The sequence below is a fragment of the Mastomys coucha genome, unplaced genomic scaffold (assembly GCF_008632895.1).
Source record: "Mastomys coucha isolate ucsf_1 unplaced genomic scaffold, UCSF_Mcou_1 pScaffold4, whole genome shotgun sequence".
NCBI lineage: Eukaryota > Metazoa > Chordata > Mammalia > Rodentia > Muridae > Mastomys > Mastomys coucha.
The window spans coordinates 54850459-54877217 of NW_022196910.1; the positions used below are offsets into that span (position 1 = coordinate 54850459).

General features: G+C 51.1%; 1 protein-coding gene and 1 long non-coding RNA gene across 3 annotated transcripts in view; one reads left to right on the forward strand and one right to left on the reverse strand.

The window, feature by feature from the left end:
• The window catches only part of Lrp1 (LDL receptor related protein 1), an 86103-nt gene extending 59350 nt beyond the window's left edge, over nucleotides 1-26753 (reverse strand). For both annotated transcript variants that reach the window (XM_031350234.1, XM_031350233.1), the window contains exons 1-7: nucleotides 26211-26753; nucleotides 18341-18463; nucleotides 15404-15541; nucleotides 13246-13365; nucleotides 11187-11315; nucleotides 10810-11073; nucleotides 7-169 (exon numbers count right to left, since the gene is read on the reverse strand). In XM_031350234.1, coding sequence (XP_031206094.1) covers nucleotides 7-169; nucleotides 10810-11073; nucleotides 11187-11315; nucleotides 13246-13365; nucleotides 15404-15541; nucleotides 18341-18463; nucleotides 26211-26280 — 1007 coding nt within the window. In that variant the 5' untranslated portion in view covers nucleotides 26281-26753. The remainder of the gene's footprint in view (nucleotides 1-6; nucleotides 170-10809; nucleotides 11074-11186; nucleotides 11316-13245; nucleotides 13366-15403; nucleotides 15542-18340; nucleotides 18464-26210) is intronic.
• LOC116076430 lies at nucleotides 21123-23642 on the forward strand. The gene is made up of 3 exons (XR_004112949.1): nucleotides 21123-21141; nucleotides 22156-22198; nucleotides 23044-23642. It is a non-coding gene; the product is annotated as an uncharacterized LOC116076430 (long non-coding RNA).
• Nucleotides 26754-26759: the final 6 nt, after the last annotated feature.

Sequence of the window (26759 nt, forward strand, 5' to 3'; positions counted from 1 at the left end):
ACTCACCCCATGGCAGGGTCCAGGGCGATGCCTTTTGGATTATAGAGTTCCAGATCCAGCAAAGTGACACAGGTGTCCCCATTTCGGTTGCAGACAAAGATCCTGTCGTCAATGTCATCGACGAAGTAGAAGTTTCCCGTCAGCCAGTCGATAGCCATCTGCTCAACATCTGAAGAAGGAAGGAGAGAGCTATGTGGGACAGGCCCACCCACAGGCAACCATTCCTCCGGTGAGTTCGCCTTCTCTGGGACCTAATCCTCCCTCCCCCAGCCAGCTGCAGCCACCTTACCCGGAGCTCTTGTGGGTGTTAGCGGCAGATACAGTCACACTTTGATACTCTATGTTTCCAAGTATCTGGTCTCTCCAAATAGAAGTCTCCAAATATACTCAACCCCCTACCCCAACCTCCATCCTGGGCTCAGGATTGTCATAAGCAGGAAGGACTAGGTAAATATTGGCTGACTGACTGACTGACAGGCTCTTCAAATTCTAATTCAGCCTTCACTGAAAGCACTATCTTGTAGTGCCAAGAGGCCAGGCTTACCAGCTCACCCCAATATTTTCTTTTTAACCTGCTTTCACTTCAGCAAAGGGTACCCTTCCTAACCAAAACAGCACATATCTTTAGTTTGGTCCTGATTTATATTTGCTTTACATGGTAAGTATAATTATTTCATACTAACAAGAGGTACTAGCTAGAAGCTGTGCATGTTGCATAAATTTAAAGAAAAAAATAGTGGAAAGTAGAATGTTCATAAATGAACTCAGCTTGGAGAAAATATTTCAAAATATTAAGTCCATACGTGACACAAGACTGGTGGCCCGAGGCTGAGGATCAGTCACATGAGCCAAACTCCTTCTTCTTGCCCTCACATCCCTGCTTCTTCCATGTTAGTACTTAATTCCCTCATATCCTGAGGAAGCCCAGAAGAAATGAGAACTGAAGTACAGAGAGTCCAGGAGTGGTGAAAATAGGGCCCCGGAGATAAACCAGGAGACTAACCAGGAGATAACCAGGAGACCAACTAGGAGATAACCAGGAGACCAACCAGGAGACCAACCAGGAGATAACCAGGAGATAACCAGGAGATAAACCAGGAGACAAACCAGGAGACCAACCAGGAGATAACCAGGAGATAACCAGGAGATCAACCAGGAGATAACCAGGAGATAAACCAGGAGATCAACCAGGAGATCAACCAGGAGATAACCAGGAGATCAACCAGGAGATAACCAGGAGACCAACCAGGAGACCAACCAGGAGATAACCAGGAGGTAACCAGGAGACCAACCAGGAGACCAACCAGGAGATAACCAGGAGACCAACCAGGAGATAACCAGGAGACTAACCAGGAGATAACCAGGAGATAAACCAGGAGACCAACCAGGAGATAACCAGGAGATAACCAGGAGACCAACCAGGAGATAACCAGGAGACCAACCAGGAGATAACCAGGAGACTAACCAGGAGATAACCAGGAGATAAACCAGGAGATCAACCAGGAGATAACCAGGAGACCAACCAGGAGATAACCAGGAGACCAACCAGGAGATAACCAGGAGACCAACCAGGAGCCACGGGAAGAGGAGCTCCCTGACGGTACACAGCAGCTACCATGGTTATTCTAGGCCATGAAGGGCCACAGGAGGACGGTAAGGCAGGACTGTTGGAAGTCTGGGGATAAGGACAATTGTTGGCAGCCTTCCCAACACAGCCCAGGCTTCCATGCCCCCTGCTGGTTCCTTTCAAATATACCCTCAGAAGAAATGCCACTTGCAGACCTGACCGTTCCTAAGGCAGAGACTTTTATCTGCACTGTTTCAACGGCAGGTAGATGTCTCTTTACTACTTGCCTCTGGCTGAAGCTTGGCCCACACCATCGGACTCAGCCCTGTAGGGATTACTCTGCCACACGGCTACAGGTATAATGATGGACTCTGCTCAACTCCTCCCCAATCCCCCTTCCTCTCCACAGGGATCCAGGAGCTGTTTCTTAATAGTGGGAGGGGGTGCAGGGAACAGGAACAGTGTCATCCAGGGAAGTTGGCTGGCCAGGGCTACTGACTCAGAGTCACAGGACTGAGGACAGAGCGGGCGGGGGAAGTAGTCACTGGAGGCTCACAGAAATGGCTTCCTCTTCAGGTCCCCTCTGGTAAGCCCCACCCTGAGACAACTGGAGGAAGAGGTCATAGGGATGAGGTGTTACCTCTACGAGTGCTGACACATTCCCAAACCCGCTACTCTGTACTCTGTCCTCTGAGTTCCCAACACTATTCCATCCTGGGGAGCAGGGCAGGGGGACATGAGGAGGACAAGAGTCATAGAGGCAGAAAGCTCAGTGCAAGCGCTTTCTTTCTCTCTCTCTCTCTCTCTCTTTCTCTCTCTCTCTCTCTCTCTCTCTCTCTCTCTCTCTCACACACACACACACACACACACACACATACACACACACACACACAGAAACCAGATTAAGCCCACTGGGCCACCTCCAAAGGAAACTGAAGTCCCAAAGTAGGGAGTAGGGACCATCCTGCAGCCCCAGGCAGCCAGCAGGGCAGCTGAAATCAACAGGCTCTGTGCCCTTTACTTGGTAGGTACTGCGGGGGTCTGGGGGCCACTGGCATGTGTGCAAAATTCATCAGTCAAATCTGTTTTCCTAGCACCAGCTGGCACAAATGGCCTTCTCTCCAACGTCCCCGGGCTTCCCTGAGTCACTGCCCAGCCCTAGGACTGGCAACACCCTGGCCCTGCTCACCCATCCACCCTTGGCAAGAGAGAAAGAGGAAGAAGCCTGCAGAGAGCTGATGCCCTGCTTCCAGATGCAGCTCCATACTCAGGCCAAGCCTCAAGATGGGGGGAACCTGAGTGGGCCTCTCTCCTGGCCTGCGTTCCCTCCCGCTTCTGGGAAAGAAGGGCAGTGACAGTCCCTGTTCTCATGTGTCTGCCCTTGGTTGGGCTCCCCTCACTTCCCCAAAGGCCAAGCAGAGTCCCATTCAGCAGACCTGACTGTAAGGAATTGGCAAGAATGGAGTCCCTAGCCAGCCTGGCCTCCCCTTTGGTATTTTTGCAGCTGGAGATTATTAGTCTCAAGCAAAACTCCTTTGTTATCCAAGCCCACTCCACCGCATTATTTTCCTCTCTCCTAAAGTTCAGATTCCTCTGCTCCCTCCCCACACCCCATCCCCAGCCACAGGCCACTACTCTATAAAGTTGTGCAGAGAGACTTGGTCATACTGGGAAGGGGCATCCTTCACCATTGCCTATCAGTCTCTGAGATATGGACCTTGGTCTTATAGCCTGGGGTTCAGGTGGAGCCCTGGGCTTTTGCCTGCAGGAGCTGAATATCCCTGCTCCACAACCTAGATGACTTATAGGCATAATTGGCATGACTGGAAAGCTGGGCATGATGACAAACATTTAATATGTAATCCCAGCACTTAAGAGGTGGGGGAGGGAGGGTCAGGGTTTAAGGCCAGCCTTGACTACACAGTTAGTTCCAAGGCCAGCAGGGGTGACTTGAGTCTTTGTCTAAAACAAAACAAAACAAAACAAAACAGCCAGAGGCTGTAGAGATGGCTCGATAGTTAAGAATACTTGCTGCTCTTGCAGGGAACTTGGGTGTAGCTCCTCCTAGCACCCACGTCAGGTGGCTCACAACTGCCTATACATCCAGCTCCATGGCATCTGCACACACATGATGCACACAAACTCACACAGGTGCATATATAGACATACACATTTAAAATGGACAAATAAATCTAAAACAAACAAACCAAATTCATCCACCCAACCAAACTAAACCTAAATAAAACAATACAGCAAAAATCCTGAAGGGTAGATCCCTGCGCTCTACACTCCCAGGGCTGACCTGCCCTAGAACACCCTCCTGCCCTCTAGAGGAGTTCTGGTCAAAGGTTCTAAGCCCTAAGACAGGAGCAACCCTGATAAGCCCAAGGAGGAGGAATGTGGTGGTGGTCTGGTGTTGGAGTGGCAGGGCCTCTAGCAGAGGGGGGAAGGACTTAGGACTTGAGAAGGATGAATGAGTCAAAAGGTTAAGACCACAGCCCCACAGCCGGATGGTATGGTGTCGTCAAAGAGGACTTTCAGTTCCAGGCCCTAGAATAGACCTGGTGAGTGTTTACAAGTGCTCAGCTCCCCTGGCAGCCCCAGTCTCATCGTGCAGCACAAATCCATCTCTGGTCCTTCTCACCTTCTCTGTCATCCACATTGCTCAAGAGAGATTTCTTAAGTAGTGGGCTGATCTCCAGAAACACAGCCCCCAGCAGACTCCCAAGATCCCAGCTTCAGTAACACGACTGTGGTCACTTTCTTTAAACTAAAAAAATCTGCATGTAGGAAGGGAGTCTCTATATCTTGAGAAAATATCTCCAGATACATCCACACACCCAAAGATTATAGAGCACCACCATGTCCCTTGAAGATGAAAGAACCCCATTTCTACATTAGCTACATTAGCTACATCCCCAGGGAATGTACTTGGTTCTGGGCCTTATTCTAATTTCTTCCACCCTACTTCCAATGCTATGCTCTGCCCTGGGTCCAGCTGGGTTCTGAGCACTGGTCTGACTCCTGGTCTTATCATTAGGTAAGTCATCAGTAAATGGCATGTAGCACATGACCACTTCATAGTCACCTCTGCCCTAACCCCAATCTTTCCTACCATCCCTACCAACCTGTGGCCTCCAGAGTTCAGGTGGGCAACAGGTTGGGTGTGTGTGCTGAAACTACTGTTCCTATTCCACACTGGCTCTGTTGAGAAACTTTCCCCACAGAGTGGAGCTTCCCTTAATGGAAGGAGTTCTCCCTACATGGAGGAATGTCCCCTATGGAAAAAGCTTTGCCCGCACAAAAGAGCTCTCTGTGCTGGAACTCAGCCTACTGAAAGTGCCTCTCCTCGTTACAGGCTCCAGTGACCCCAGGAGCTCCTGTCATTATGAACCCACCTGACTGCAGATGCGGGAGACCAGGCATTATCTTTACATTTCCTCCCTGGTGCCAGACACACACATATTGATTGGCTTAACAAATATTTACTGAATACCGATTCTTCCCTCTGTTGTCCTGGAGCCAGGGCATCCTTCCCTGTTCCTTCTCTGGCCTTGGAATACCGAGGACATTGGCAGAGGACAATTTGCAACCCCACTGAGGGATCTGGCTAGTGAGGCGGGTCTGGCAGGTTTTACTAAATAACATGGCCTCATGTTCCTGTTTGCTACCAAATCCTGACTTCAGCTCTTGCTTGTTCCAACAGCAAGTCCAGAAGTTACCGTAACTTATTCCCTGACCACCTTCCTGCCCCTGCTTATACACCCAGCCAGGATCCCATGGATGAAATCCTGGTTTCTGCTCTGCCTGACTTAACGGTCTTTGCATGATTGAGAAATTCTCACTGGGCTCTGAAATGTCTGTCTTGCTTAAGTTACTTCCTCTGGATTGAAAACAGGGAGGACAGAGCTGGGGTAAGCTGGCTTGGGAGGCAACTTCAAGGAGACAGCGGGGGAGGAGAGGACAAAGTTGGACCTGGGCCCGGAGACACAGGGCTGGTGCTGGCCAGGAGAGGAGAAACAAGAAAGTGCTGTTAGTGACTAGGAAACCGAAAGGGGATGAGAAGCCAAAGAGCCAGGGTGCAGGGGTCCTGGGCCAGACGATAGAACGGCTAGACCTCCACAGTATCAGGACACCCTGTGGGAGTCAGAAAGGCCAAAGAAGGGAGTCCCTTTCATGTGTGAACTCTGGAACCGTTCCATTTGGGTGTTTTGTGTAGTTTTCTCGTTCAGATACTTACATACTCAGGCTGGCCTGAAGTGTACTACAGCCCTGCTACCTCTGCCTCCCATGTTGGGACTGCAGGTGTGAGCCATGATGCTCAGCTTCTGAAGTATTCTATAAACAGTATGGAACATAGGAAGGGGAAAGGACACACACCCCCATGCCCCTTTCAGTTCGATCGCAGACGCAGAGGGTCACAGTCTGTCTTCTATCTGTCTGCCCTCTAGAAAAAGTACGACTCCATTTCCTGTTGAGATTTTTTTTAACACACCTACCCACTCCACTTCCCAAAAAGGTGGAGAGGAGGGGAAAGAAAAGCAAAGTTGGTCAGCTGGGCCTAGGGACTTCTTCTGCAACCCTGGTGTCTGCAACATGTGGGTCCTTTTTCTAGGCCCTCCTATTTCACGCAGCACATCCCAGGAAACCCCAGACACCTGTAAACCCCTCCAGACACCTCTGCCTCACACAGTACAACACAAAACAACTTCGTCAAGTGGTTTTTCCTTCCAGGCCTCTGTTTGCAGCTTCACCTTCCCAAAGCCTCGTCCTTCTTACAGTGGCCACATCCTCAGATGAGGAATGGGAACACACCAGAGCTCTTCAGCTGAGGAATTTAAGCTCAGAAGCGGAAGGATGGGGGTTAGCAGATTCGATTGCTTGTCCTGCTCAGTGCACTTAAGGGGTTAAATGGGAAGGCCATTTCTGGGCTCTGGGAATCTCAGGCCTGTCAACCCTCTTGGGATTCAGTTTCAGAACTTAGTCTTCTGTGTATCACTTTCAAAATATTTATGTCTATGTGTATATAGTTTACAGTATTATTTATTTACAATTTTATATGCCACAGATTAAAAGCTCATCATGGTGGCTTACACCTACAATCTCAGCACTTGGAAGGCTGCTGATGAAAGAGGATTACCGTGAGTTTGAGGCTAGCTTGGGTTATAGAGTTTTAAAAAATTGGCCTGGAGAGATGGCTCAGCGGTTAAGAACACTGACTGTTCTTCTGAAGGTCCTGAGTTCAAGTCCCAGCAACCACATGGTGGCTCACAACCACCCATAACAAGATCTGATGCTCTCTTCTGGCATGTCTGAAGACAGCTACAGTGTACTTACATATAATAAATAAATAAAATCTTTAAAAAAAATTAACTAATTAGGGATGGAGAAACGGTTCAGTCAGCAAAGTGTTAAAGAATTGGTGCCCAAGGACCTGTGTTCTATTCCCAGCATCCTCTTTAAAAAGCAAGTTGTTGCTGGACACGATGGTGGCACATGCCTTTAATCCTTTAAGCAGATCTCTGTGAGTTCAAGGCCAGCCCAGTCTACATATCAAATTCCAGGCCAACCAAGGCCATACAGCAAAACTCTGTCTCTAAAATAATTTTAAAAGGTGATCCTGCAAAACAAAACAAAACAAACAAACAAAAAGGTGATCCTGGTAGTACATTCTTATAGTCCCAGCAAAGAGGCTGAAACAGGAGGGTACTGGGGTATTGTTGGTCAGCCAGTCTACCTCAGTTGACAAGCTCCAGGTTCAGTGAGACCTTACCTCAAAAACTAAGGCAGAGGGCGGGGCTGAAGCAATGGATCAGTGATTAATGACAGTTGCTACTCTGCAGTAACTACCACCTAGACGGTGGGTCAGAGCTATCTGTAACTCCAGCTCCAAGGGATCTGCTGCCCTTTTCTGGCCTCCTTGGGCACTAGGCATACATAGACATACATGCAGGTAAAATATTCATACATATGTAATAACAATTTTAAAATAAGGCAGAAGGGTATGGAGGAAGACACCTGACATAGACTCCTGGCCTCTGCACGCATGTGCACACATATGCATCTATGTACAAGTACACACACACATATGTGCACCAAAAAAATTAATAGTACAATCATAGTATAGGAATTTTCTAATGATAATATCAGATAAAAACATAACCGTAAAACTGAACTTTACAACTAGGGACTAAAGGCAGGAGAGATCAGAAGTTGAAGGCCAGCCTTGGCTGTATAACAAGCTAGAGGTCAACTTGGGCTGCATGGGATCCTGCCTTAAAAATACAAAACAAGTTCTGTTAAGAGGGCTGGTGAGCTGGCTCAGTGGGGAATCTGCAAAGCCAGACTCCTTGAATTAAACCCTCAGGACCCACGCAGTGAAGGGCTCTCATATGTTTCTTCTGGATTCCACATGCGCACTATGAATCATGTGTGCACCAATACACACACACACACACACACAGAGTAAAGAAGTTAATAAAATATAAAAAATTAAAACCTTTAACAACTTTTTTTTTTAAACTTGTGCATGTTGAAGTGAACACAATGTCTCTGGAGACAGGATGACTGAAAACTCTTAAAAAGAGAAAAATTACTTATTTCCTTATCATTTTTTTGAGTAAAGATCTTGCTGTACTTTGATGTGGGCTCCAGTGACTTCTCTGTCCTCAACTTCAATGCCATGAGTCTCTTTTCCCTTTTCAGTCCCCGGGATGGAACACAGCCTGCCATGAGCCACATTCCCCACCTTGCTTCCTTTCTTTTCTGGCCTCATCCGTTCAGGTCTTCCAGGTCATTAGGCAGAAGAGAAGGTGGGGCTGGGCTGTAGCTGAGGTGGGAGAAGAGACAGCCACACCAATCTAGGCCAGTGTGGCCACGGGGCTATGGAATAGCAGACTGTGCTCTCTGAGGGAAGAGGTAATGGACCTTGTGTGGGTGTGTGGGTGGCGGGGGAGCATACAGGGCTTTCAGGATGCGGAGCAGACTGGTCCCCAGGCTTCAGGACCCATGTGAACAGGCCCCCTTCCCAGCTTCCTTCCTTCTTTATTTCTGTTTACAGAGATCTCTCTGAGGCAAGCTTCCCCCATCTCCCCACACCAGTCTGCTGCCCTCACTGGCTCCCCTCTTCTCAGTCATAAGATATACATCCCAACTACCTGACCCCCCTCTCTTCCCACAGCACTAAGGGCTTTAGGCATGCTCCCAGGGGGGTCTCACAGAGGTCCCAGTCACAGGAAAGGATGGCGGGGAGAGCTGGCTGCAGGACAGAAGGCAGAAGGCAGCGAACTTTTCCTTCATCCTCCAGGGAGCTAATTATAGGACAGCAGCCCCTGTGCAGGTATGTAACCTGGGCCCCTGGATAGGACAGCAGCCCCTGTGCAGGTATGTAACCTGGGCCCCTGGAGCCCCCTGACCCCAGGGCAGGCCTCCTCCTGGGGGGGGGGGATGTACTGGGGTGGGGGAGGGAGTTACAGAGACACTTCCGACATCCTCAAGCCAGGGCCCATAATTAGTTTGTGGGATGTGAGCAAAGCACCGTCCTCAGGGTGACAGCCAGACACTCTGGCGTCAGGAGTGGGGGTGGGGACGAGGTAGGGAGGAATAGGAGCTGGGGCACATGGAATCCAATCATTCTCCCTTAAAGGATTTTCTCCAAGAACCTTGGTTTCTTCCAGATTCCTGGACTCTGCCCCAGAGGCCCAGTGAAGTCCCGAAGCCTGGTAGGCAAGGCAATTCTGTTTGCCAAGGGAGGGGTGTCTCTACCCAAGGTTACTTCCTGCTTCTTTGGGGAAGAATGGCCAGGCCAGGGCAGAAGCTGAGATGGTTCCAGAGGGTACATCAGAGCCACCTACCCAGTGTACCCATGTCTGGCCCTGAGGCAAGGGTGCCATTGCCATCTCTCTTTGCCCAAGCATGCCTGTTGAGTGGGACAGTGAACAAGAAACACAGACAGGACAGTCATCTCTAGTCTCAGCACAGAGGGCTCCTTGAGCTGCCTCTCCCTCAGGTGCCTGGCAGCTCTCTGCTGTGCACTGCAGAAGGACAGACAGCCAATCACAGGTGAACCTTGGACACTGATAGCTCTGGGGAGCCAGAGGTTGATGTTTGAGCCTTATCCTGAGGCCACAGAGAGTAGGAGCTGGTCTGTTTTCCACCATCCCCCAAAAGGATCCTCAATCAAACTGAATCCTTATAACCTCATGGGACTTTGGCTTTCTGTAGGGGAGCCTCACAGGCCCAGAAGAAAGGAGCTTACAGACCTACTCCAGGAGTGGGGATCTAGCCAGCCATAGGATACCTACTTAGCATTTGTCAGCAAACACCACCAAACCAAACCAAGAACCAAAGACTATAGGATCCACAGTTCATAACCCTCAGCCTCATTAGCGAGGCGTTCTTTACCATCAGCTTGTACTTTATCAGATCTAGACAGAGTAACACCAGCCCATTAAGCAGTTTAGGGAACCAAAGTTGTGGTGGGAAGCTCTGGTTTTACTCAAGGTCAGAGATCTATGTCTGAGGGCTGGGGACAGATCAACCACAGGCCAGACCCCTCCCCTCAGCCCCATGTGGCTTTTCGGGGAATGTGACTCGGTCAGCTGTTGACTCTGAAGAATTTTTTTTGTTGTTGTTTGTTTGTGTAATAGCACGAGAGGGGATCTGCACCCAGCCATGGTGAACCCAGCTCTCGACACCCGCCCCTCCCCCCACGCTTAGACAGCAAAGTTGCATAGGAATGGCCAACACATCCTAAATTCTCAAGTGGCCTATGGCTCCTCCCTTCTTCTCATTGACTGCCACAGACAGGAAATAGGCTCAAGGACTTGGCACCTACCCAACAGCAGGGTGTCCTTTCTGGTTACTCCTGAGGGTAAGAATACTACATGGAAGCCCAAAGCAAGACAGATTCAGGCTCCTCCGCCCTCTGCTACTTAACAGCACCCTTCCCCGACCCTCATCCAGATCCTTCTGGATGGGAAAGCCCCTCTGTAGTCTAATGACACTCTGCTTTCAAAGACGGGACAGTCCCTGGTCTCTGGAGAGTGACCATGGCCTTCTCAGCTTACACTTCTCCACTGAGGCCTCCCTTAGCCCTGAACCAGAAACGAAAGAGCCATCCAGAGGCGGCTCAAAGTGTAAAGGAAGAATAGCCACCGCTCTGTTCCTGTGTCTAAGAACCATAAGAGCCCATCTCAGCCTCTTGCCCATCTCCCCTGCTCCCGGCCTTCTGAGTGACTCACGGTGCAGACTGAGGGAGATGTTGACAGGATGCTCATCCACAAAGCCCTTCAGGCCAGGCATCCGGGCACACTTGAGCTGTGTCTGGGCAGCGCTGTCCCCAACGTGTACCCAGCAGACGGTCTCGTTGGCATAACTGAAGTCCATGGCTGTGGTCTGTCTGGTACTGGTGGGTGTGATTGTAGATACCTGGGCCCCACTCAGGTACGTAGCTAGGATGTTCTGGGAGTTGGCAATCAGTAGCACTGGGGGCCGATCTACTGGCTCTGGGGATGGGACAGAGAAAGGGCAGTTGGGACTTCTAACGGTTGCGGCCACGATTCACTGGGGCACTGCATTGCAGGTCCCCAGCTCTGTGGCCACAGGCAGCCCCACTCACCATTCTTGGCCTTGCATGAGCGGTTGTCTGGTTGCAGCAGGTAGCCTTCAACACAGCCACATGTGTAGGAGCCATCTGTGTTGGTGCAAAGCTGGCTGCAGGTGCCATACACAGAACACTCGTCAAAATCTGCCCATAGAGAAAAGGACAAGAAGATAGACATTCTAGCGCAGCACGGGTGCCCTGAGACACCACCAGCTGACCGGCAGAATCGATTACAGTTCAGAACGCACAAACCCACTGCCCGGCAAACACAGTTTTGGAATTTACTGGGTCATGCGCACTGACAGTCATTTAGAAAACATTTCTTGGATGTTTCCTACAGACCAGGCAGGTAGGAAAGATACAATGATGAATTTGAAAACAGAGCTACATTTCCATCTTCGTGATACTTGCATTCTGGTTATAAACAGAAAGCTGGTGTTATGACGAAGGAAGGAAAAGCTTAGGTTAGAGGAGACTGGACAATGGAAATAAAGGACTGTGGTATACAGCAGCAGCAGGGTGCTTGCCTGACACATGCGAGGCCCTGGGTTTGATCCCCAGACCTGCATTAGAAATAAAAGTCAAGAGGACCGCAGGGATGGCTCAGTGGGTAAGAACGCTGATTGCTCTTCCAGAGGATTTAGTTTCTGTTCCCAGCACCCACATGGTGACTCACAATCATGTGAAATACCAGTTTCAGGGAATCCAATGCCCTCTTCTGACCTCTTCAGCCATCAAGTATGCATGTGGTACCACATACACGTGTAGGCAAAACACTCACATATACAAAAATAAGTAAATCTTAAAAAAATACTTAGAGGTCTAGACAGATGGTTCAAGGGTTAAGAACACCGGTACACTTGCAGAAGACCCGGGTTCTATCCTCAGCACCCACATGGTAGTTCACAACCATCCCATAATGCTACTTCCAGGGATCCAACACCCTCCACTGACATTAGGTGTACCTGTGGTGCATAGACATATATGTAGGTAAAACACTTGTACACATGAGAGAGAGAGACAGACAGACAGACAGACAGACAGGGACAGAGACAGAGACAGAGGTAGAGGCAGAGGCAGAGGCAGAGACAAAGAGAGAGGCAGGTCACAAGTATGTAATTTAGAGAGGTTGAGGCAGCCTCGTGGAGAAAGCAGAATCTGTGCAATCTTGGGGCATTTTTTAAAACAGAAAAGTCTGCATTGTTTGAAACACTGGGAACATCTTACTCATCAATACGGAAATGGCCAAGTAAGCTGTGGTCATAGCTTCACGTCACAGTGGTTTTTTAATGAATGAGGTGAATCTCTACATACTACCGGGGATGATGGGGGAAACCCCTGGAATGCACTAACGAGAGAGAAACACTGTAAGTGATACTCACAGTGCAGCATCACTTACAGAAAGAGAACACACCCACAAGCAATACTTCCAATTAGATTTTTGGTGAGTATGTGTACACAGCGGGGCTTGTAAGAGGGCAGCACATCCTACCAGGAGGCATGCCCTCCAGAGAGAGGGGAACAGTATCAGAATCGAATCGAAGAAACTTTGGGTTTTTTTTATAATATAATACTTGACCTTTTTTTGGTTTTTCAAGACAGAGTTTCTCTGTGTAGCCCTGGTTGTCCTGGAACTCACTCTGTAGGCCAGGCTGGCCTCCAACTCAGAAATCCGCCTGCCTCTGCCTCCCAAGTGCTGGGATTAAAGGCATGCGCCACCACTGCCTGGCCTTGATCTATTTTTTGAAAGGGTTTCACTCTGTAGCCCAGATTAGCCTGGAACTCACAGCAATCCACATACCTCAGCTTTCCAAATATAGGAGTTACAGGAGCAAGCCGTACCATTGGTCTAATGTTTAATTTTTGACAGCAAAATTCACGTGCAAGCTTCAACTTTTGGAGGAATGTTTAAGGGTAGGCAGAAAGCAATGTTTAGGGCTTGCAGCCACACTATGTGTGGACTGCCCCTTGGACCCCTCATTTTTGATTTTCCTCTCCAAGCCCGGCCCTGCTCCAGCCCACCTTTATAGCCAGTCTCCTCATGCACACACCCCATACAGTCACGTTCATGTACCTTTGCATGTTTTGCCGTCTGCCTGCAGCTGGAAGCTGTTGTTACAGTAGCATGTGGGCCCACTGGGTGTGGGGACACAATGGTGCTGACAGCCCATTCGAGAACAGTTGGCTCGGAGCTCTGCACGGGGGAAGAGAGACACTCAGACTACCCCAAACACAGCCACCCCAAGACAGCAACCATCCCAGACACACAGACACCCCCAAGACAACAACCACCCCAGGCACACAGACACCCCAAGACAACAACCACCCCAGACACAGACACTCCAGGACAGCAACCATCCCAGACACACAGACACCCCAAGACAGCAACCACCCTCCATTTCCAGTCACCCTTCAGAAACTGCTTTGAAGTAAAAAGGCCATCATGTCTGAGAGAGAGGGGACAGAGGAAGCAAGTGCAGTATTTTGCAAAGCCCAGAAGGGCCAACTCGGCAAGTACAGGGTCACAGTCAACTGTGGCTTGTCACCTGCCTCTTCCTGCCCGGACACTCAGTACACCTGTGTCTCCCTGAGGATGAGTGCTGGGATCACCAAGAAGGGACAGTGAGTCTTGTCCCTTTTGTGTGCCTCATGTTTGTACCCAAAGGGGTTACTACATCAGCTCCAGCTGAGGGTGAAGAACGGACAGACACACGGCTGCTTTTGCCTTCTGGCCTAAAAGCACTGTGCTAAGTCATGTTTGAGCTCTGGGGGCCTCAGAGGGAAGACCCAGAGACCAGATGCAGGGTGAAAAGGAGGAAGTAAAATGGATTCTTCCTTCTGCCATGACCCATTTCCACAGGGGAGACAGCAGGGGTAAGATGGGGCGAGGAGAGGTACGAGAACAGTTGGTCCCCACCCCAAGACCAGTGACCCAATTAAGGGCTTGCTGGAGCTGGGCAACTAGGCCACAAAGACCCCTTTGTCCAAGTGACCCACTCCACCACCCAGAAGAGAACAGCTCAGGGTTAAGGTGTTGAGGGCACTAAGCCTGGCAGGAGGAGCTGGGATAGGAGGTGGGTCTTGGTTACTCCTTCTGCCCTTCTCTGGCCAGAAAGCCCAAATGTACCACCTTCATTGTTTTTTGCCAAGAAAGAAAATGTCTCCTGCTGTGGAAAATCTAAAAAAGACGTCTTGGTTTGTGGGGGGGGGGCGACTTCTCTAATATTGGGGGAGGTTCAAAGTCAAGTTTTTGTTTGTTTGTTTCTGTAACTTAAAAGGTATTCCAGAAGGAAGCAAACCAGGGCACACACTGTTGGCTAAGCTTGGTCATGGGGCTGAAGTTATCCCTAAACTTAATTTCTATATCTTGTTCCAAGATCCCCAGATGAAATCAGCCAAAAAAGAAAGGAGGGGAAAAATCCCCACAAATTCCCCTGCTCCACAGTCCGTGCCGAAGTGAAAGGATCCAGATGTGCCGCCTCCCACAGGCAGATGTTTTCTGACATGTGTATGACATATGACGCTGGCCGCACCCCGACCCCCATGACTACCCTCCTCAAGGCCTGTCAGACGTTGCTTGCTCCAGGCCCAGAGCCCGGGGCAGAAGAAGAGAGGCTACTATTTCACTAACCCCAGGCCTGAAGCTTTGTCACTAACCAAACCATGGATTCCTCTCAAGCTCCTACAACAGCTAAAAAGTATGACGCATCACTTGTGTTCCCTCAGACTGAACTGCCTCCCCATCCACCACCTCTGAGAATGTATGGGCTGCTGGGAAAGGAAGGACCAGAGTGGCTTCTGAGACCCCCAGATTTGCAGCTCCGGAGGGTCACAAACCCTCCCTCCGTCCCTATCCCCAGCTCTGAGCACAGCACCTCTGTTCCTCTGTCAAGAGTCAGATAGGAAAGCTTTGGAAGGAGGAGTCCACTACTAAAATCAAACAGTATAAAAATGCTGACTCCTCATTTACTAGTTGAGAATGGACTTGAAAAGAGGCAGTGACTGTGTGGCACACACAGTCAGAGGAAAGTGCCCAGTCAGGCCCACGGGAGAAGTCCTATTTGATCAATCTCCAAGCCCAAGAGGCCCCACAAGTTTGGGCATGGGACCAGAAGAAGGACTCATACACACTAAGCTCAAGGATGGTCCTTGACCACGAACCAGCCATCCCAGCAGATGCTGAGCAGAGATATCCTGTATCAGTGGCACAGGAGAGTGTGGGGAGCCCTTACCTCGGCAGTGAGCACCCTCATCTGAGCCATCCATGCAATCCTGGACCCCATTGCAGAGACGAGACATGGGGACACATAGCTCGGTCCCCAGACAACTGTGCTCGTTTGGTGGGCATCTCTGGGCTTTACTCTGTGGACCTGGGAGCAAACAGAAGTGACAGCATGACCAGGCTAACTGGGGTGGTTGTCTAGTTGGCTCTGTACTGAGTGGGTAGGTTTGATAAGCCAAGACTGGCATTTCAGATAGCCATATATTCTAGATCTCAAGAGGTCTTAGGGTCTGGATGGACCCCTCTACACACAGCTGCTATACTCACGAAAGTTGCCACACATCTGGGGAGAGCAAAGGGGAGAACTAGGACTTACTCCTAAATGTTCCACAGTTAGGGAACCTCCAGCCTCAACATTCTGTAACCAGGAGACAGGCAGAAGACAGAAGTGAAAGATTCTGGCGAGCTTAAGGAAACACAGTCCCTGGTAGAAAGGAGCTCAAATGATAAACAAATACAAACCACCTTTGTGTGGTTCTCAGAGTGCAGAGCTGGGTCTACAAGTGAGCCCACTCACGTACATAACACCGGCCACATGCGGTTCTCAAACACCGTGAATACACTAAGTTAAAACTACGTACAAGCCAGGCGGTGTGGCGCACGCCTTTAATCCCAGCATTTGGGAGGCAGAGGCAGGAGGATTTCTGAGTTGGAAGCCAGCCTGGTCTACAGAGTGAATTCCAGGACAGCTAGGGCTACACAGAGAAACCCTGTCTCAAACAAAACAAAACAAAACAAAACAAGACAAAACAAAAACAAAAACAACAACAACAAAAACCCTACTTATAAAGGCTGGAGAAATGGCTCAGTGGTTAAGAGTACTGACTGCTCTTCCAGAGGTCCTGAGTTCAATTCCCAGCAACCACATGGTGGCTCACAACCATCTGTAATGGGATCTGATGCCCTCTTCTGGTGCGTCTGAAGACAGCTGCAGTGTACTCATATAAATAAAAATAAAATAAATAACTCTTTTTTTTTTTTTTGGTTTTTCGAGACAGGGTTTCTCTGTGTCTCTGGCTGTCCTGGAACTCACTCTGTAGACAAGGCTGGCCTCAAACTCAGAAATCGGCCTGTCTCTGCCTCCCAAGTGCTGAGATTAAAGGCATGTACCACCACCACTCGGCAATAAATAATTCTTTAAAACTACTTATAAAATATATATTAGTTGTTTTTTGTTTTTTGGGGTTTTTGTTTTGTTTTGTTTTTTTGAGACAGGGTTTCTCTGTGTAGCCCTGGCTGTCTTGGAACTCACTCTGTAGACCAGGCTGACCTCCTACTCAGAAATCTGCCTGCCTTTGCCTCCCAAGTGCTGGGATTAAAGGCATGCGCCAATGCCTGGCCCATATACTAGTTTTCGATATATCAAAAGAGGGCAAAGGATCTCTGATAATTTCATACAGATAGTATTAATATACTCAAACAATATTTTGGGTGCCTTCTATAAAAGCACTCAAATTAACTTTAGCCGTTTGCTTTTTTAGTGTGGCTACTTGGAAATTTCAGAACCGTGTATGTGACTTATACTGTATTTCAATTAAGCAGTATTATTCTAGACTTGCAACCCAGAGCAAAAGTCTAAGGAAAAGATCTGGAGAGGTCAAAAGTTGTGGCCTACTGACCACATCCCTCTTAATTGCCATGGTTACCAGGTAGCAGGATGGGAGGTAAAACAATGGTCCCAGCAGGCAAGGTAGGAGAGGGTGTGTCTGTGTGGGTGGAGCCTCACGGGCACTGCTTGTGCAAGGAGTGGTTCATGGGCAAGGGAGCTTCCATACCATCTTGTGACCATGCCTGGGTCTGTGTGCACCCCTGTGTCCATGTGTTTGGGCATCTGTTTCTGCAGCCACTCTTGGAAGCATCCACGTGGGCTGTTCAAATCTGTAGGAGCCTTTGTCTGGTCAGTGGGCCAGGTGGGGCTATGTGTATCTGATATGGTCCAGGAAAATGCATGTGTGTGAACACACGTGTGGGGATTATCTAAGATGGAATTTGTATCAAACTGAAAGAAGAATGAACAGGGGTGTGACTTAGCCCTTCTCTGAGACTTTCTGTCCTTCCATCACACAGGCAAGGGGTCAAATGCGTGGAGAGGAGGTAGTGTAGCCAGAAGGAAGCTCCAGGTCTAATACCCTGGCTCCTACTCCTCCAGGGCAGGAAGCAAGGGTGAGGAAGAAAAACGGGTGGCTTCATTTCCACCCTACAGTTTACCCTTGATAACCATGGTATGGAGAAAGGGTACAGATGGGACCAGAGCCAGATGAAGCCCAGAGCATGCTAAGACCTTGGCCAGGATTGGCCATGTAGAGGAGATACTGGGGCTGGAGACCCCAGTACTCTAGGATCTTGGCAGCGAGTCCTCCACCCTATAAACTGCTCCCCATCCTGGCCACTGGCAGGGTGAAGGCTGGGTGGGACCTTTCTCCCAGTTTAAACAGCTGCCTCTGATTACACCACTTATTGGGGGCAGGGGAGGGGAGGGTGTCGGGAAGGGCACCGGGGTGGGGCTTCTGGTACAGGGACTGAGTAAGGGCAGTGGCCTTTGGCCTGGAACTAAGGGCAGCAGGGTACCTGGCAAGACCTGAAGGCTGCTCACTGAGCACAGGTCAGAGAAGCTTCAAAGTGGGGAAGAAGAAAATGCTCAAAGAAAAGGGTAACTCCGTTATCTGCAGCCCAGAGGATACAGGTCCCCAATAGCCTTGGGGACGTAGCAGCCAGAAGAGAAATCCAAGGTGCTGCTGCTACCTACACCAGGCACCCTGCGGGTACTCTGAAAAAGCAGGGACACTTTTAGCTGTGTCATGGGCAAATACAAGCACAGAGCAAGGTCCATGCTAGGCTAGAGATGGCTGCTCTTATCTGGCAAGAGCGAGCCAGGGGAGGTACTCACAGATCTCAGGGGCTTCATCAGAGCCGTCTGGGCAATCTCTTTCCCCATCACACCGCCAGCCCTTCGAGATACAGGTGATTTGGTCTCTGCAGGCAAACTGCTTAGGGCTGCACGTTTTAGGGGCTGTAGGCAAGGAAAGAAAGGGTAAATGTAAAGGACAGGCAGAAGGAAATTCTTGGACCCTGGAGCTTCCTAAGGCTCATCATTCCCAGCATCAGTCTTCTATACTGTGGACCTGGAGGAGCCAGGAGGATCTATCTCCCCTCTCCAGATTTTCTAGATTGTCTGTCAGGCACATGCCCTCTAGCTCCTTGCTGTTGGTCACCCTACCAGCCACCAGCACCCCTCACTCTGCCAGGGCAGGGCAGAGACCTCCGATGTGCTTTTTCTCCACGTTCCTCTTATTCCCACTGGCAGCTGGCGGCTGGCCTTTCCTAACCTCTCTGCTTCTCTGACCTCAGGACAATACTGGCCTCTTGACTATATCACCCAGCTCCTACCCCTAACCACGGGACCCCCAGATGAGAACTGTGGAGCTGCCCCTAGCACACAGTGTAGCTTGGTGATGTTATCTGCAGAGGGCAACTGGGCAGAGACTTCAGCTTCCACAAGACACAGCTTCTCTTGGTCAGACCACAAGTAGGGGACTTTCAGGGGAGTTCTCTGGATAAGAAGGACCTAAGCTCACTACCCATCAGAGGCAGGGTGCTGGCTGGCTTGATCTCTAGGAACTAAATGGGATAGCCCTCACCTGTGGAGTGATTATATCCATGGGGACCACTTGGTTCTAATCCCTCTCATCTCCCAGTGAGAAGCTACACCAAAGACAGCTGGTATTACCATTACCATCAGCCGCATAGGTGCCCACAGTTTCTGGGCCAGACCTGCCCAGGAGCACACACCTGACAAGTGACAAACCAGGGCTCAACCCACTTCAGCCAAATCTAGGTTTCTGTGTTGTTGTTGTTTTCTTTTTCTTTTCTTTTTAAGTTTTATATGGGTGTTTTGCCTGCATGGGTGTCTGGGAAGCACGTTTGCCTGGTGCCTGAGGAGGGCATGGAGGCTCTCGATCCCCTGGAAGAGGAGTTAGAAATGGGTGTGAGCTGCCTTTGCGTGGAGGGAATTGAACTCAGGACCTCTGGAAAAGCAAGCAGTGCTCTTAACCACTGAGGGATCTCTTTAGCACCAGGGTTCTAGGTTCTTTAGAGTGCAGCCCTCACCCAGCTGCCATACCCCCAGTTCATCTGTTCTAGCCACCATGTCCTGCATGAGGTGGGGAGTGGGGGGGGATTTCCTCCACACCAGGGCAGGAATCGCCTCTCTCCGTTTTTTATCACCTTTCTCCCACCAGGTAAAGCCCATGTCTGTTTCTCTGACACATACTGCAGACCAGCTCTGTGCCAGGCACTGAACTAGGCACCGAGATGTGTCCAAAGGCCACGGACCTCTCCGACCCACAGTTCCTGGGAAGACTACACAGGACTAACTCAGGGCTGAGAGTAAGGAAAGTGCTTCAGGGCTCTGAGGGAGGCAGTCCGATGGCCACACTGAAATGTCCTTTCTCCCTCATCTCCAGCTTTGGCAGAGGGGACTGTACCCAGGCCCCTGGCCAGAACCAGAGCTGAGTTCAGGAAACTCATCAAGGATGGCCTGGCCAGGCCCCCTTGGAGTCCCCCTCCCTTCCTCCTACCCTGATCCGGGAATAAAGGCCCCTTGAGGAGGTGGATAATGCTGAGTTCATTGCCCCACTGGGCCAGCTGTGAGGTCTTCCCGGGGAAACAGACAGGCCAGCCTAGTTAGCATGCTGGAGGCCATCACTTCCCCTGCAGCCAGGCGGCCTGAGGGGGGAGAGGGACCGCAGTGGGATTCAGAGACAGATGGGGACCCCTGAGGTACCCAGGCTGATGACACATCTGCCCTCTCCCACCTGGGGCTGAGCCCATGCCCGTGACACTCCCCGTGGCAGAACTCACAGCCAGGGCCTGAGGTCACTGGCTGGTCACTTTGACCTCCTCTGTCTTCCGAGACCCAGCCATGGATCCCCTCCTTTGGCCCTCACACGGTTCCTCCACTGTCCCCCACCCCCATTTTTGGCCTGAATTCGACAGAGGAAACAGCAGCTGGCAAACTCCAAAAGCTGAAATGAGAGATTCACAAACCAGATGTGCTCTTGTGGAGGGCAGTGGGGGATGGGCTCTCTCCCTCCCAGAAAGGAAGAGGAGGGCTCAGCCCCTGTCCTGCACCATCTCCTCAGGCTCAGGGGCAGAAGGTGGATGGGGGGTGGGGGGGGGGCTGTGGGTCTCTCAGTAGAGCCAGGATAGCAGAAGGATTGGAGAGAGATAAGTGAAAGGACTTCCTGTCAGCCATGGCAGAGAAAGCCCTTGGAATTTTGAGTGAGAAGGCTGAAGCCTGTCTTTGATTTCCTTCAGGGGGAGAAGGAAAACACATAACCTACTTTGGGGCGGTCTCCACAGCCAAGTGAAGCTTCCTCCAGGCTGGGAGAGAGCTAGGAGTGGGATGGGGGAGGAAATGTATCATCTCTTTAAAGGCCAAGCCAACTTAGATGCCCTTAGCGGAGTCTTCTGCCTCTGAATCAACACTCAGAAAATCTATCTTTGTGGCCTTCAGATGGGTTAGGAATCAGCAACCAACCTCCGGCCCCTGCCTGTCCCCACACCAGATGGCAGTGAACATTCTTTAAAGGTGACCACTGAGAGCCACACACAGATCTGGAACCCTGGAGTCCAACTGTCAGGCTGCCAGTGCAATGCCATCCTACAGAGAACCCTGAGAAAGAAGAGGTAGGAACATGGCTCCCTGTCAGAGGAAGGGCAATAGAGATTGTTCAGACTGGGTAGCCTCTGGGGAGGAAGGCATGGAGGACTGGGGTAAGAATGGGACAGAAGAGGGCTGGGGCCTAAGGGAGAAGCAGGAGAGAGGGAGGAGGGAGAGAGAGCTGCAGGAGCACGGGGACACAACGGCGTCTGTTCTCAGCTTTGCCTAGAGATGTGACCGCCATGCTAACTTAGCCAACACCCTGCCCCTCCCCAACCAGGCACCCAGCCCAGCCATGGTCCCCAGGGCCACCAAGCTGGAGCCAGGGCAGGAGGTGTGGGGTTGGGTGTGTATCCAGACACAACACAGACCCCACTGCCTGGCTCGAGCCTTGGCTATCTCCTCTGACCTACTCTGGGACTTTCGGGTAGGGTAGAGGCAGGAGCCAGTATGCCTGGCTAGGGAAGAGGGAAAGGAGAAAGTATAGCCCTGGACAGAGACTTTCCAAAGAAGGGGGGCCTGCCCTTCAACAACCCTGGGAGCCCCAGGTATTCTTCCTGAAGGACAGGAGACCGAAGGCTGCAACAGCAAGAAAGTGACCCTGGGCCACTTGGAGAGTGACAGGGGAGAGAGAGGGCTAGATGCCCTCTGATAGGTATGGGGACATTCTGTAAGGGAAATCACATGACTAAGCTAAGGGAACAGGCTGAGCTGGGGACAGACTACAGGAATCTGAGCTTTCAAACACTTGAGAGCCAGTCAGGGAAGGCCTCCTGCCCAACACAGAGCTTTCCCAAATTTTATGTATTTTGGGTGTTACCAGTGGCTCCTTCCTGCGGCTCAGTGAGGTTCAGACACATTTTTGTCATTCCTGAGTCTGAAACCCTGCTTTGCAGCCTGGGACAGATGGACAGACAGGGTGGCTTGGACTGCCAGGGGAAGAGAAGGTCTACCCTTCAATCCTGAGTCAATATTGACTCAGCAGGACATCAGCCTGACCCACGACCCTGTCTCTTCCTTTCCCCACAAATAAAATCCAGATCCCCTGGAATGCCTGCGGAGGTCAACATCTCTCTCCCAAGGGTGAGTCCATTATAGCCCTCCCCCATGCCCACATGGCCTGTGCTCACCGGTGGTAAAGACCTAAGCTCCTGACCTGTTTTCTAGGTCTTTCCCATTAGGAGGAAGTTCTACTAGAAGTCTCATCTCCCCTTTTTCTTTCTGAAATACCTCCAGTCCTCCCTTTTAGCCCACCACCACCACCACAACAACAACAACAAAAATCAAGTTTTTTGGTTTGTTGTTGTTATTGTTCCAGAAATATGTGCCCTAATGACAATTCCCAAAATCAGTGAGGAGGATTAGGAGAAAAGAAGTTGGAAGGGACGGTCTGGGGAAGGTAAGGGACAGGCAGGAAAGCCCAGGAGAAGAAATGCCACCACCAGGTAGCTTTCAAGACTCAGGGGACCGCACAGAGGTTAGAGTTAGACAAAAGTAAGACAGTGATAGAGAATAGAATCAGGCCTGAAGGGCTGCAAAGGCTGCATAAATACAAGACATGAACCAAGAGGGCTAGGGACCCAGAGTACACAGACAGCAGAGCAGACAGCCAAAAAAGACAGAAAAGGGGCAGAGGTTGCCCAGAGGGAGACACAGCTCTCCTGGGGTGAACCCAGAGAATGACTCCCTCTTCCTGTGACAAAGTGGAGGGCAGTACGTATCTTGGCCTTGGGCAACAAAGTCCCAGCATCAGCAACATTTTGACTAACGGGAGTCCAGATTAGAGGCTGCTGTCTCTCACAGAGTGGGAGGGTGTCTCCCCCCACACCCGCCCCCAAGAAAGTCAAACTCTTCAGCCAGGGAAGTCAGGGCCTGGGACTGCCATCTCATAGGCATGTGATGAAGAGTCCCTTCTCTCTACCCCTCAGCACCTCCTAGGAGGCTCTGCACTGGTGCCATGAGGCCGCGGCACGGGAAACACTCCAGAGCCAACTGCTTCCTTCTCCAAACAATGCAGGATCCTGCTAACCAGGCTGAAATCTGGGACAGAACACAGGAGGCGGGACCAGGTTCCCTGGCACAAGTCACCACTAACTCAGGGACCCTTGCATGGTCCCACTCAACAGCCCAGGTTCCCCAGGGACAAGCAAGCTCTCCTACAAGCTCTGGATGGAAGGCAGAGTAAAGAATCCAAGGGGCAGGGAAGACCCCAGAAGAGAATTCAGGGTGTGCGTGAGAGAAGACATTCTGGGTTTGGGGTTAAAGTAAAATTAGGATAAGGAAGGTCTTTGCAAAGGTAAGCAAAGGCTGGTTGGTTTGGGTTTTGTTGGTACGGGGGATAGAACCCAGGGCCTTAAGCATGCTAAAGTGTGCCCTGCCAACCCCCTGAGCTGCACCCAACCCCAGGAAGAGGGTATGGGTTTGGAAAGGATCTGAGTTAGGGCTGGGCCTGGGGTGACATGATTGGAAGGCCCAGGTAAGGCGGGTGATAGGGAACAATAAAACAAACAAAAAGCACTGAAAACAAGACTGTCTTTGAAGAAAGTCTCCTGAAGCAGCCCCCAACATGAAAATAATGGCCCCAGTGAATCTCCTACACATGCCTGGCTTTGAAGGAGGGATGTTTAGGATTTAGGTCTGAGCAGGGAGAGAGTAGAGACTGGAAAGTTCTCCAGGAAGACAGGAGGCTGACACTTCAACCTCTTAACTCACATCAACTGCCCACCTCTCCTAGCAACTACTAACATGCCAGCTCAAGAGGGAGAAGAGAGGGCTTGGGGGGTAGAAGTCAGCTGTCTTCCCTGAGCTGCCTGCCCTTCAAGCTCCTCCACCATGCAGTGTCCCATCTATCTCAGCAGGGCCATCAATGATCCTTCTCTGCCTTTTCCATCCTCCTTGGCTACAACTGTATCAAAATGTGTCTATGAAGAGGAAGTGAAACCTCTCATGAGGCAGAGGACTCGGAATGAGTTTCAGACCCAGAGAGAAGAGAGTAGAGGGTGGCCCTAGAGTTACTCTGAGCAACAGAAAAGGCAATTAGAACTGTTAGGTAGGTCGAGGCAGGAGGCTCCTCCTCTAGAAAGCCAAGAAGGATGCTCAGTGTCTAGAGGGCTCCGCTAAGAGCTCCAGAAGGCATGGGGTCTACTCTTCTATAGGTTCTCTCTTCTTCCCCAGGAGATGGTCCTTTCCCTCGGACTGTATTTCTTGCCAGAGATGGAACAGGGGACATCCCGAACACTAGGACAAATACCCTACCACTGACCTTTACTCCAGCCCTGACAGACTGTATGCAGAGATGAAATGAACTGGGGACTTAGCGGTATGTGGCTAGAGACAGTTAAGGGGACTGAGTCAGAGTTCCTCGTTGACCACCAATCAACTTAGCGCAGCATTTAGAGTGCTGGGGTTATGCTCCCCAGGACCTGGTACTGAACGAGCCAGGATCTCCACGGGCATCTTTCCCTTCTACCTATTCCGTCCACCCTCCTCTACGGCTTCCAGTGGGTCTGTTTCTTGCTTAATACATTTTCTTCCCAGAGCTCTTTGCCTCAGTTTCCCTTTTCCACTCCCAGATCTGAGACCAAGAAGAAAGCACGGGATGACGACATTAGATGTGAAGGGCAGAGGGTGGCTGCACAGACTTGCCTGGCAGGGCAGAGTCTCTTTCCTCATCGCAGGCAGAAAATTAGGGGTGGCAGCTAGACAAGACAGTCCCCGACATGACATGACTGAGGGCCACTGATAAACTGCTTTCCTGGGCACAGTTTATCAACAGCTGCCTCCTGACGCTCTTGTCCTCCTCCCCCAACTGAAACAAGTTAGAGACGGGGGTGGGGGAGGATACATAATCTGGTTTCAGAGAAAAACTTTCCCAATCCCAGCCTGGCAAGCTCTTGAAGGCAGAGGAGGGCTGGCTTTAAGATGCTATGAAGCTGTTGTTCTCAGTGAGAGGCAAACCTCCCTCACGGGAAGTAACAAAATCTCACCCCTTCTCAAGTTAGGGACCCAGCCCAATTCAACCCCATGACCCCAGCGTGAAGCTTGGGCAAGTCTTGAACTGGTAACTCATTGCAAGAGGAAAATCAGCTGACAGAAAAGGGGTAAGGGGCACGCAATTCCCCCAAAAGAACACAGTAGCTGAAACCTAACTAATATACAAAGTGTATGTGTGAGGTGAGACAGGGCTGGGCTTGACACATTTACTAAATGAGCAGGAACTGGGGGCATAGTCATAGCCCCCATCCCAACCTCCAACTCTCCTTCCAGCCCAAACTGTGGTCAAGCCAGAAATCAGGGGGACGGAGCTTCCTCTGAACCCCTCCCCAGCGCTCCAGACCATTCTCCAGTCTCTTTTAGAATGATGACATCTGACGTTTTCCTCTCATCTTAAAGCTCCCAGGAATTAAGAAGGGAAATTCAGCCATAGGCATCACCAGACCACTCCATCCCTCAACCGGGCTACTGACAGAGGCTCTCAGAGGGGAGCTGCTCACTTCGGAACCCAGGCAGGCAGCCCAGGATTCTGGACCCAGGCCTCCATGCCTGGGATGCAGGGCTCATTCCACACCCAAACAGGGGGCCCTCCCTATCCCCACCCACAGCTTTCTCGGCCTGCCTGCCCTTTGGCCAGCAGGGCACCCCTAGCCAGCTTTGCCTTCCAGCCTTCAGAGTCCACTGCAAAAGGCCCTCCGCCCCCTTTTGCAGCGGTACACAGCAAATCCGGATTCCTTCACAATTCGGATGGGTGGGGGCAGGAGGGTGGAGGATGTAGGGGAGGCAGAGGCCCTCCCGTACCAGAGATAGGAAGAGAAGGCCTCTCAATCCCAAGATCAGAAAAAAGGGGAGTCCTCCTTTCCTAGCCAGGCCTCTGGTCTTTGTCTGAGCTGGGGGGCCCTGGAAGCATCATTTGTCCCAGGCTCCCATCCCCCAAATCAGACCCCATCCCCGCCCCCAGTCAGGCCGCTGCTGTGTCAGCTGGACTGGGATAACAAAAGGCACCCCCTCCCGCGATTCCCTTCCCCATCCAGACACAGGAGTGGGGGTTGGGGAGGGGGAGCCCCCAGGGGTCCATGGGGGCCGCCAGAATCTCACTCACCATCCATAGTGGCTCCGGCGACCAGAGCTGAAAGCAGCGGCAGCAATAGCAGCAACGGCGGGGTCAGCATGGTGTGGGCCGATGCAAACAGCAGCCCCCACCCTCTGGTCCTGTTACTTCTTGTCCTTGCCCCCCCCAATTGGGGGGTCCCCCTTTATCTTCCTCTCCCCGACTCTTCTATTCTTATCCTTTCCTTAAGCAAAGCGAACCAGGGGCATAGGTGAAATGGTACAGTTCCGAGCCCCCTGGGAAGGGCCTGCTGACGCGGGTGCGCCCCCTGCCCCCAAATTCGAACCCTTCACTCCTGCTTTACTCCTCGCTCCTCTCCCCCTCCCAGGGCGAAGCTCACAGCCCCATCTCGGAGCCGCCTCCGGCTGCAAAAATGCACAATTGGGAGGAGGCGGGGTGGGGGGTGGGGGGCGTGGACCCGATGGGGGTGCCTTTGGTAGGGGCCTGATGGAGCACTAGGGGCTCCCCCGTTTCCGCCTCCTCAGTGCACTGGCCTGGAGCTCGCACCGCTGTTCCCCGGACTGAAGTGCCGCGGGGGGG